General features: G+C 44.5%; 1 protein-coding gene across 2 annotated transcripts in view; it reads right to left on the bottom strand.

The window, feature by feature from the left end:
• COL9A3 (collagen type IX alpha 3 chain) overlaps nt 1-10,021 on the bottom strand; it is a 44,387-nt gene extending 34,366 nt beyond the window's left edge. Inside the window, exons 1-5 of one of the 2 annotated variants that reach the window (XM_026056882.1) lie at nt 9,739-10,021; nt 8,363-8,431; nt 3,753-3,788; nt 3,157-3,228; nt 1,954-2,007 (exon numbers count right to left, since the gene is read on the bottom strand). In XM_026056882.1, coding sequence (XP_025912667.1) covers nt 1,954-2,007; nt 3,157-3,228; nt 3,753-3,788; nt 8,363-8,431; nt 9,739-9,804 — 297 coding nt within the window. In that variant the 5' untranslated portion in view covers nt 9,805-10,021. Of the gene's footprint in view, nt 1-1,953; nt 2,008-3,156; nt 3,229-3,752; nt 3,789-8,157; nt 8,265-8,362; nt 8,432-9,738 lie in introns of those variants that run through there. The other variant, XM_026056891.1, reaches the window with a different exon arrangement.
• Nucleotides 10,022-12,095: the final 2,074 nt, after the last annotated feature.

The following is a 12,095-nucleotide window of genomic DNA, read 5'->3' as shown; positions in this document are numbered from 1 at the left end:
CTGATCAGTCTGTAAACAGAACCATGAGAAAACTTGAGTCCTGTGAGTGAAAGGAATGTTTATGATAAAAACCATTCTGGTATGTCACCTTCACAGTACTCTGTCCCTGGTCAGACATGAATCTCTGCTGGTCTGCTGAGCTGGTGCATATAGAGCAAAAGAAATATTTATTATTAATATATTACTAAAAACTGACTGTCTTCTATGAGCACACTGCCATATGCCAAACACTTAGGCACTTCACTTCAGAAAAAGAAGCTTATTCAGAAGAAGTCATAGTGTTAAGCAKGAACCCAATCCCACGGCAGTCAGTAAATGCCTGTTTATATTTCAGTGATTCCTGCAAGACTGAAGTTCATTCTTAAATCGGGACAGAAGAAATAAAATCAGGATAATGATGCTGTCCTTTTAGAGCATTAGAGCTTTTTTCCCAGGCTTTTATTAGACCAATTAAAACAATTTCCAAGATGGACCACTGACCTTGAAAAGCTCCCATAAATGACAACAGGTCCAAAGTTCGCCCCATGCTGACAGATCAAGTTTTAAGACATGGGAAAGCACATCAAATCTGTGCATGTAGTTACAGTAACTCTGCTCAATTACTCTGCAGAATAGGAGCTTGTGTGCTAAAGTGGTCAAATATTATCACCAAGCACAAAACTGAGGCACAAAACCGCCTACAGTCTTCTGCGTGTGGTCCTGAACTTCTCTATTTTAAAAATGAGGGAACAGTTCCCAGGATGTGCTGGACTCTTGCCACAGACAGTCTGAGAGTGGTCAAGATTTCACAGTCATGGATCTCTGGGGAGAAAGATGGGCCTGAGGAAAAGCAAAGGAGAGAGGTTTTAGTGCAGTGCTGGTGGATGGAGGCTTGGACCTGTGACTAAGATGCTTGGGTCCTGCTATTTGACTATCCCAGAGGTCAAGAAAACTGTTCCTTGCACAACGGAAAGGAAGGAGACTGTATCAGACATGTGGCTCTATCACGCGTTTCTTCAGTTAAAGGAGACAACTCGGAGTCTTGAACTTTGGGTAACTGTTTGCAACAAAAAAGGGTTATTGGGAAATAGCGAACACATTAGAAAAGTCCACTATGAGCACTACCTCTTTTTACCTCCCCATGCTGCGATCTCTGTTCAGCCCATCTACTGCAGCCCCTGAATTCAAGAGACCAGTGAGTCATTAAATGGAACAAGCTCTGGATGCAACCCTTATCTTGCCACACTGGGAAACAAGGACATAGTCATGTTAGATAATATGTATGCTGAATGGCTCTCTTATGTTTTGTTCTTAATGCCATAATAGAGGTTTAAGTGCCTTTCTGGCTGCATCACAGAGGATCTGAAGGGCATTTGCAAAATCTCAGGCAGTCACTTCTCTCTGTGGTGTCCTTTGGCAGAATTGGAATATGCAGGAAGCAAAAAAACCCTCTTATTTTTTGCAATGCTGGGTGGGAAAGTCTATGCTAAAGCAACTAATAATGTCAACCGTATGGACAGCCCCAGAATTAATGAAAGGCAAAAGTTTAAACAGTTAATACACAGCAGCAGGAATTATAAATATAACAGGGCTGTGTACTCAGACTTTAAATAAAGGCTAAAATAGCTTCACTTTGATAAACTTCTTAATTAGTCTATGTTTCATGCCATTTCCTTGAGTGCTTCAAGGAACTTCTTAGACACTCAAAATATCACAAGAGCTGCTCTGCACTGGGATTCTCACCATGAGGCCATCCACACCCATTCAAAACCTTGCAAAAGACAGATGGATCTCACACCCTGCTTAGAGAAAAGCCATCTGGGTCTTCATTTCAAGGGTCCTAACATTCTGCAATGGTTTACAGATAAATAAGTTGTTGTCATCAACTCCCCAATATCACCAATTCACAAAGGAACCAGAAGTCACTACAAGCGATGACAATGTTCATTTAAATGAGTCTAATGCGGTACTCACGCGATCTCCTGGAGGCCCATTTGGACCAGGTGGGCCATCATTTCCTGTTAAACCCTATGAAAATGAAAGGAAAGCGTGAAGACAGAAAAGAAACACAGTAATAAGAGCTGCAGGAAATCCCAGTCACTGTCACCATCATGAATCACCAGGATGCCCAGCTCTCAGGACAGCCTAGCTACATTCTTTCGGTCTGTATTCAGTTTCAYAGGAAGGACCAGAAGCAAATCAATCTCTGCTGTTCCCTATGCATTTTAGATGTGGATGGACAACCACAAAGTAGTCGTGTTACTGTGGTTTATTGAGTTGCTGTCCCTCAGCTCAGCTGCAGAAGCTGACTGAATGCTTCCTCCTGGCCTATTGTTAAAGAAAATGTGCTAGCTAAAAACTTACACGCACTCAGTTACCATGGCAGTAGTTTGGCAAGCTGTGAAAATCTGACCGCATGCAGTTATCTGTCCAGACCTGCAGGGAAAAACCCAGGCCAGGGACCCGCAAGCCTCAGCTAATATGTGAGACTGGATTTCCAAAAGGATGCTCAATGGGTTTGCTCCAGAAATGCCAACAGACGCTCAAATTTCTGCAGAGTTTTCCAGTGCACTTCTACGGATTTGCAATGTTTTATTCTAAGAGTGCCATTCTACCAGTTATGCATCTGAAAACTGTTTTCATACTGCTTGCTTTACCTGTGACTTGGAGCTAATTAACAAATGTTAAGAAAAAAAAAAAAAGTAGCTATGTGTTTCTGAAACTTATGAAATTTCAGTTTCTAAAGACTTGGTTTTACTTTGGGAACATAGCCTTGCGGAGTCAGATCCCGTAAAGCCTTCTCCACCAGGAAGATTTACTCAGTAATTCTAGTTTCTACCTTCCAAATTTCATTTAGCAAAGAGAACAATAGTAGACAGTCTACTTCTGGCAACTCTCACTTCCACTTTCTCATAGACAGTGCTATAATGTGAAGATCTGGTCAAGAAGTGTGGAGATCGATGTCAGTTAACTAGACATTATTAACTAGACAGAGATCTTTCCAATGTGCTAACTGCACTTTCATCTCTTAAAATTTCTCCAACACACAAGACATGTAGATCCAGTACCCACTTTGCTTTTCCAGGAGACACAATGAAAGTTGATGAGATACTTTGGGAAAACACCTGTGCCTATGTAAAATATTTAAAGTCTAAGAGAAGATGACAAAATACTCACATCCACTCCAGGAAGGCCAGGTAATCCGGCTTCACCAGCTGCTCCAGGCTTCCCTGGTGCACCTTTTGGCCCCTAAACCAGATAAACAGGAAAGTATTTYTAATGTTATAACCACAGAAACCTGGCATCTGATGATACAGGCTAGAAGATGGAAGTTCATTTATTGATGTGTTAATCTTAAAGCATCCAACAGGGAACAATTCTTCCAGAGAGATGAAAATTGTCATGAGCGGGGTGTATGCATCACGGCATGGCCCAAAGCAAAGAGCCATGCCACCAGGGACAATTTTCAGCACCCTTTGGTAGACCAGGCTCTGTCTGATGCCCAAAATAATCATGTCAAAGTGGCTTGGTGCCAGTTTTTGTTATGATGGTGATGGGTGAGCTTTGTTTCAGACATGGCCTCCTCCAGCATCGAAGCAGGAGGATGTGTTTGTCCCCAGGGTCAGAACCAAGTATCTTCACCCCGGTACACTGGCCCCTTGTGGGAATCCTGCTGCAGATCAAGAGGCGAGTGAGCCTGGTATAAGTCTTAGTGCTCATGTACTGTTTCCTTCTCAAGAGCGAACAAGTTGGTATTGATCAGAAATACTTACTGGTGGACCAGGCAGACCAGGAGGGCCCGGCTCTCCCTAAAAGAAAGAGAAGAGACACCAGTGTTAGTGCCAAACCTCTCCCTGCTCTTGTCTTTTTGAAAGAGTTGCATACCCAGCTGCRATAGCGCTCAAGTCTCCCTTCATGCCCACTTTCAGATTTACCACACTTAGCACCTCATCAAGCTGCTGTGCTCTGGATCCCGCTAACCCTAAAGCAGGAAAAACCCAGACAGCCTTTTCTACACCTACAATCACAGACCCAGTGAAACCCACATATAATTCCTCAGCCTCCCAAAGAGAATCAGTCAATTCTGAATGGTGCCCAACACATGCAATTTATCCCAGAATTACTTCGGAATTTATTTTCACTTGGGCTTGCCTGCAGGTGGGGCAGAGAGAAAGCTGATTTGCTATTCAGGGTTTCACACATCTTCCTGATGAGAGAGATGCAATAAGATCCAGCACTCTAGGATATATTATGAATTTGTGATACTCCCAGGAGCTGGGAACTATCAGCAAGTGAAGAGTGAACAAAGTGCCTCCAGAGACTTTCTTCATACGGTTAAACTTTGAAGGCAAAAGCAAATGAACCACCCCCGCAAAAATGACTTCTACCTAATCCAATCACACAATCTGGATTTTATAAAGGCTTCCAAAGCCCACCTGCCATTTTACACCACAGAATCAGTGGTCATTTTTTCCCCCATCCTAATGGAAAGTCACCTGTAAGAACAGCATTAAAGGTATTTGCAAAACAAAATTTAAAAAGCCTTTGAATCACTCCTTCCAGCTCAGCAGCTCTTGTTCAGGAGCTCGCGTGGACCCTGGACAACAAGATATTTGTGTTTTATTGTTAGTCCCTGAAAGAGGTAATCATCTGTGTAGAAAAGGAAAGGGGCTTGGCTGCAAAGCCAAAGACCTTGGCTCTGTTCCCCATCTTATCCCGAGGCAAATCACTTTGCTCCTCCGTGTCCCAGATCTCTGGATGAGGCCCTCCCTCCTGGCTTTAGGATATGGGCACTAAATACTGTGAGAGGCTCACGTACTGCAAGCAGAGGGGAAAGGGCACACCGATACCTTGGAAGAAGAAAACCTATATGGAAACAGGATAGTTATTAACTGCTCAAGGCTAGAAATAACACTATCCCCACTGTGGGCCTGACGATTAGGAGTTAAAAGGCAGGAAGCAAATTGGTGGGATTTATAGCCTGTTTCTATATTTACTGCGTCGGCAACTGTGAAGTCTGCGGGCAAATCTCTCACAAGACTGGTTGCCTTGATTTGCGCAGGCAAGGATTTACATACCGCATGGTGACTGAGCAAAGGCACAGACCGGAGGGTCGTTAAATAGAGGGATCTTTGTGCGCTGGCTTGATGAAGCAACTCCTTTGCTGTCCCTTGCCCACAGATGTTCCATAAATAGTTATCATTATCATAGGTGGGGAAGGTCCCTCGGCAGGAAAATGAAAGGAGCAGTTCATTTGGAAGGGATGGTTTGGAAAAGCAGCTAGAAAAGGCAAAATAGGTGGTTTACCCCTTTCCCTTCATTACTCTACATTACCAGCCCCCTGCATTTTTTCTGGCCTGTGTGATGGCAATACATACATTTAGCAAGGCCACAGCATTAGCAAAGGCTGTTCAAGACCGCCTCAAACCTCGATCCTGCCATTACGGAACCCTGGGGAACTCAGCAGGAGCACTAGAATTTCAGTCAGCTGAATCAAAAGTCTAATCAGTGTTTATATCCCTAATGCCAGATCACTGGGAATTAGAGGCAGCTGCTGGCAGCAAAAGGAAGTGCTCTCCTGAGTGTTACAGGAGGGAAGTTTACTCTTTCTTAGCAAGTCTGCATTAAAGTCAAACCAGGAGACGGGGGGGTGAAAAAGTGTGATTTTTGAGAAGTGACAATGGCTTATTAGCAATTTGGGGAATTACATCCCCAGAAATAATTCACAGGAACTTGTCGCTAATTCTTTTGATGACAACATGCTGTTTCCGTTCTTGGGAAGGAGATATTTTCCTTGTTACTGAGTATGAGATGTGAAGCGTATTAAAGACTGTAATTATAAAAGACGTCAGAGGGACTGAATGATGCAGTTCCCACCAAAAGGCAGGAATCAAAGCAGCAGTTTCAGGTTCATCCAAGGTTTAGAGATGTCCTRAATAATTCAGCTGTATGTTATGCACTGCTCAAGGCCTAGAGTAGGGGACTGCTGAACACCTTGGCAGCCCTCATTTAACTAAAAAAAACGTTCAGTGATTCTGCCTAGACAGCATTCATCCAAAGCCATCTGTGAAGATACATCTGGAGTGGCTTTCAGGACTTAGGAGACTTGCAGAGATATTGTCCAGAAAAATTCTGATTATGCTTTAAAAAGTCTCATTATTAAAGAATAAGATAATGTTTTCATTCATTCATTCCCTGCAGTGGTAGAATTGAAACAATCACTCTGGCTCCATAGGTTCCTTCCCATTCAGTGCTATGAAAATGCAGAGCAGTGTCGGATTTTATATGTCATGAACTTTCCAGAGGGTACTCCCAGAAAAAATGGTAGCTCTTAAACAGGAAGGTTGTAAGAATATGCTCAGCGCTAGCCACAGAAAGCTCAGCTCTGGATCTCTTCTCCTACGCAGTTCCTTAAAGACCTAAAGATCCTATTGAATAGCAGAAACAGTCTTGGAGTCTGTCCCTGAACAGCTGAGACCACCTCACATTAATAGGACACCTGGCTCAATCTACATCCATAAGAGAGGTGTAGATTCAGTCTGTTCAACATGAGAGACTATTCCTGCTTAGTCAACACACCAAGCCTCAAGCTATGACTGCAAGATTTAGCACCTTAAATACTTTACTCAGCAGTTTGATTAATTAGGACCAACTTCTTCATATTAATTAGATGTTGTTGTTGCTTGGTCTTGCCCCATAGGGAACATTCTGAATCTTTTAGCAGTGGATAAAACAGCCTAGGCTTATGTGACCAACATTGCCCTGAGTTCCTGTTTCCAAGAGCAATCAGAAGTGATTGCGGTTCCAGAAGAAAGAGTAAAATATCCTGTAGAAAGCAGGAATTAAAAAAAAAAAAAATTGCATGGATTTGTTCCTTTCTGATTCCCTGAAAGTTGTACAACCTGAAGCCTGAAGGGTTTTATCCCTCCCAAATCCTTCTTTTTCTTTCTATCCACAAAAATAGCCACTCTTTCCTGAAGTCTGCTGACCACACAGCTGTCCTGCTGTAGTGAGTTTCTCATGCTCACCGTGATTAACCTGAAAGAGTAACCTCTGCCCTCTTCCAGTGTGTCCCCCTTTAGGCCTTTTATTGTGAAAAACAGTGGAGAGAAACTGCCAAGGTACCAGCTCTGAACTTTTCATGTTAGAAAACCAGAGTGCGATTTGCAGTAAACTGTCTCCTTTATTCTAAGGAACACTTTAGAAGGAATAGCTGCAAATCAATGATGTTTTCTCTTCAGATCAGCCTGGTTTACAGAGCCACTACGAAAGTGCACTACTGTAGACACAAAAGCTCCTTGTTCACCATTTACCAGGGAACTAATATATCTTTTTTTACCTTCTCATTCAAAAGAAAACTGCCTGCATGGAATGAATAGAATTTTTCAAGGCTGCTTAAAGGCCCAATTCCAAAAAAATTACGTTAGGTGTATTAAAAAAAAATTCTATAAGCAACTTATAGAGACAAGCGCTGCTCAAACTGAATAACGAAACCAAAACCTGGCCTTTCATGTTCAATATCATCTTGCTGAAGTTCATCTGATGCTCTTTTTAGCCACTACTGCCTACAGAACACAATACAGTCTTTATCCAGCAGATGCACTGAAGGAAAACTTTTCATTCCTACAGAAACATCAGTTCAAATTAATAGGACAAGTTTGCCTCCTCCACTAAGTCCTGTGGTAAGTAATCTTCTGCCTTAGACAAAATCTTCTGCCCACTGAAATAAAGGTTGTCCAAATATTTCCTCTGCCTCTTGCGGACACTAAAGATACTGTCACGTCTAGAAACACACGGACCACCTGACCTCTCTCATACTGATGTAAATTAGGGATAGCCACACTGAGGTTGTTGAAATAAAACCAATATAAGTAAAAACAGAATACAGGGCTGCATATTAAATTCAGTTTTTCAGGGCCTCTCCAGAAACCTGGATGCTCTGAAGCGTCAAATAAACTTCGCAGAACTACAGAACATGCAGTAGCACTGACCTACATTGTACCCAYGGACTCGACCCTCCATATTTCATTCCTCCTCCTCTCCAGACACCAAAAAAGAAATATGCAACTTTGCAGGTAGGGTCATAAATCCCTGTGCATAAATCAGCTTTGTCCTGAACGCTGTCTTGCAACAGGGAGATGATCCTGCAAAGTGCTAAAAACTGAGGCTCCTCAGCACCTCTTGCAGAAAAGGTTTCTTCATTTCCCTTAGCTCCTGCAGGTGGGTGGGTTCTCCAGGTCCATCCATCTCTGAAGGATGGCCCAAAGGCTGGAGGTCTGTAGAACAAGAAGGGCTTCTTCTAAGGCAGAAGCAGCTCACTCTGCCTCTGCTCCACCCCTCGCCCTCCCTCGGCTGAGCCTGCCCTCTGCCGTATGGCACTCACATCTATGCCGTCCTTGCCAGATGGTCCGGGGGGTCCTCGGGGTCCGGGAGGGCCTTGTGGTCCTATTCTCTGAAAGGATTAGGAAGRGAGAGACACAGAAGGGTTTATTTTTGCATCAGAAGAAATACACAGGCTAGAGCAATGACTGAGGGAGTCCCACAGCGCTAAGCCTAGATCTGCACTAAACCTCYATCTCCCAGGCCATCCTCCACCCTGGAGGGACTCAGAGGAGCTCAGGCCTCAAGCATGGCTCTTTGGAAAACCCTTTCGAATCTGAGTATAAYCTCAGGGCTCCCAGTCCGTTCAATGGAAGGCTTATGCTGGGAATCAGACCCRGCTACGGGGAAGCAAATGGATTTGCCTATGTACGATTTGATTCTCAGCACCTATAGGCACACTTCATTTTGGGCAGAGGTGGGGATGCGAAACCCAGGGAAAATAGGTGCAGAGTGCTTGGTATTAAAAATGGCATTCACCATGCCTGTCTGACRGGGTGATGGAAGAGCCAGATTGACACAGCTGAAGACAGAAAGATATAAGGTGAAGAAAARCTCAGCGAAGGAGAAAGGGAAAGCCTCTTTTCTCTGAGCAGGATGCTAAAAGAAAATCTGGGATTTTGGAGGAAGTCTGAGGTGGGGGGAAGGARAGAAAAGTCCAATAAATGACTTCTCTATGGAGAAGGCTCCAGAGAGTAACTTGCCGTAGCTTCGGTGAACAAAGGTTTCATTGTGGAAGCAGCTCTGCTCGCAGCAGATGAGGGCAGCTCTGAATTCCCAAGCCAGACTGCAAAAATTCCTCGCTAACACAATGAAAAACCTCAGGAGTTACTTCCCCGGGCAATGTATTAATGCCATGCAGGGAAGTTTCATATAGCTTCACATGCTTTAAATGAACAAAAATTAAACATGCTATTTCATAAGTGTAAAATTTAAAAATTGGCTGACTGAGAGAGGGAATAAGAAATTATCTGATTCAGATGAGGAACCAGATCACAGGAGATCCTGCTCTCATTGGCAACTTGTTACTTCATTGAAAAAGAAAACTGTTTCTCCTATGTCAACAGATCTCCCTTTCCCAAGGCTTTTCTCTCATAGCTGCAGTCCTGAATGGGAAGACAATACTTGTAGAGAAAGTTTAAAGTGGCTGTTTCTACACAGCAGGATACGATCTAAAAGCCTACCTGTGCAGGTACGAAACAAACCCATTTGCTAGGCACTCCTCTGYATATAACAGCACTAGCAACGTGCACATTTTAAATAGACTTTAACAAACTACTTATTGCCATATGCATCCTGTAGGCATAATACACAGATTGCAATGTAGTTTTCCCTTACAGAGCTGTTTTTTGAGCATAAGATGCGAATGAAAATCCTTACCTGAGCCGACGACATGGCTAATAGCTGACAAAGGAAGAGAAGTCCAAGAGCGAAGAATCCAGCCATGGTGCCCAGGCTCTGCCTCTCCTCAGYTCTCCTGGGCAGCTAAACCCTTTCCCTCCTCCAGGGTCCAGCAGATCCCTCCTTCTCCTCCTGGATCTCAGCTTACAAATGAGACTCCTGGCCTCCAGATAAACCTGCGTCTCCAGCTGGAGGGGCAGAGCTCAGGAGCACAGGCAGGCAAGAGGGGCCGAGCTCGGAGAAGAGAGGGAGAGAGCAGGTTTTGCAAGGAGGAGGTGGGAGAAGGAGGGGGCCCRCCGCAGAACGGCAGGCAGTCATGAAGAGAAGCTCTCATTCATGCCCCGCTGGGCAGCCCCTGCCTTGAGCAAACAGGGAGGGAGCCYAAGGAAGGGCCGGACTTGCCTTCGCTAAGCTATCAGAGGCTGGCGGACACATCGCAGGAGCAAAATTTAGCTGCTCCGGCTGGAGATAAAGACGTTCCTTAGGTCTCACTTGGGCCATTTCTCAAAGCCCATCATCACCTTAGTGCTGGACCGATAAAAGGCAACACAAACGGAGAGTTATTTGGCGCCTGAGGATCTGATTTCACTAGAGAAATTAATAGACCTGTAAGGAATGCCAGATGCACTACGGAGAAACGTGCTCGCTGCTTTGCTTTGTGAGATGGTTTATTACCTCCGGATGCGCCTTCACATCTGTATTTTTTCTGGTTGTTTTCAGGAATATTCACAGAMTACCAGACTGATTTCTTGAGGAAGTGATGAATCCTGACCAGAGAAGAAGGTAAGCACAGACAGATATAAGAAGGAGGAAGCACAAGAAACACTCTCAGAGCCACAAAGAGCTAAGGAAGATCTACCTTTGAAATATTTGCAAGAAAAGAACATGATGACACAGTTCTCAGCGAGGTGATGCCAAACAGCAATAAGTTAATGAAGGATCATCTCCCATAAATAGCTTCATGCTTCCCTTTATCAATTAATTAAGGATAATTTCATCAAAAGCAGGGCTTGGAAGTGGAGAGGCAGAGTGGAACGATTCATCAGGACTGAGATAACACAGCTCATTTTGATAAAACAACATATTTTTTTAAATAAAAGCTTTCAAGCAGCAGGAAGTTATTGCCAACACAGGAGGGAATCTCACGTTGACAACTGGCTTGCTCACTGGCAGACGTGGGAGAATGCACAGATCAAGGATTCAGTTAGAGAGAAGGGCAGAAATGGAAAAGCAAAGCTTTGAAAGTGAAATACGAAGTTTCAGCTTGGCATCCTTAAGCAAGGCGATTTACATGAGCAAACAGTGCGGCCTGCCCAGCTCCCCAGCAGCCAACRTTCCACCAACTTTGACAGAGGGATGGAGGTCTCAAAGATGCTAAGTTTCTACAAGATTTTGTGAGAGAGGCAGCCAGGGGCAGAAAGGGAGCGTGTGTCCATGTGTTCAAATGGTTTCGAAGTAAATTGAATGCTTTATTAGACACCACAAACCCCGCAGAGGAGGGAGAGCGGTGAAGTCGCAGGAATTGCTTCACACAGAGCTTGTACCTCCGTCTTTGACGCCAAGATCAACTGATGGCAAGAGAAAAAGCAAAGCAAAGCCAACTTTCCCGGCTCTGGTGCTGAAGGCACGGCTGGTTTCCTATGGTACCGCTGAAGCTGTCCTCGAGGATGAACTCCTGCGCTTTGCGGAGAGTGCACAGTCCCGTTGCTGCAGCTGGGAGCAGCAGCCACTAATGACAGGAGGAGCAGAACAGGGAATCTGCGCTTATTCTTCCACCTCAGAAAACTCACAATAAAGTGCTTTAATATCTGCAAAGCCTCAACTCACYGGGGGAGTCAGCCAGGAACTGCAGCCTGCCAACACAGTAGCAACGTGCATTTATTAAGCGAGATGAGGGAGGGATGATATTTTCAGCTTGAAGAGTTTACTGAAGTGATGACATAGCAGACAAAGCGATGAGCACACATAGATGTGTGCTCCAGCAGCTTTAATCACTGCACATCACTCATAGTAAGCCAGGGCTTGGAGGGCTGCTATGAGCTGAGCCTGGACATGACCAGAGAGGGAAAAGCCATAGCGGAGGGTCTCAGCTCCAAGCTACCCCATTGCACCACAGAAGCAGGAGAATATGGACAGTCCTCCTCTTCCTCCAGATTCCCAGGCACATGGAGCACAGCTGAAGGGACACAGTGTCTTACAGCAATCAGTACCACAAAGGCAGCGCTTGTGTCCTGAAGGAACAGGCCCACTGTGGCTAAATCTTCCTTCATAAGCACACCAGCCAGAGAAGCCCTCCTGCCCACTGGCCCTGAGAAGTCCTGTTTGGCCAGGCTCAA

The sequence above is a fragment of the Apteryx rowi genome, unplaced genomic scaffold, assembly GCF_003343035.1.
Source record: "Apteryx rowi isolate R43461 unplaced genomic scaffold, aptRow1 scaffold_0, whole genome shotgun sequence".
NCBI lineage: Eukaryota > Metazoa > Chordata > Aves > Apterygiformes > Apterygidae > Apteryx > Apteryx rowi.
Note: the sequence above shows the minus strand (reverse complement) of the source record. Positions and strands in the feature narration are given on the sequence as shown.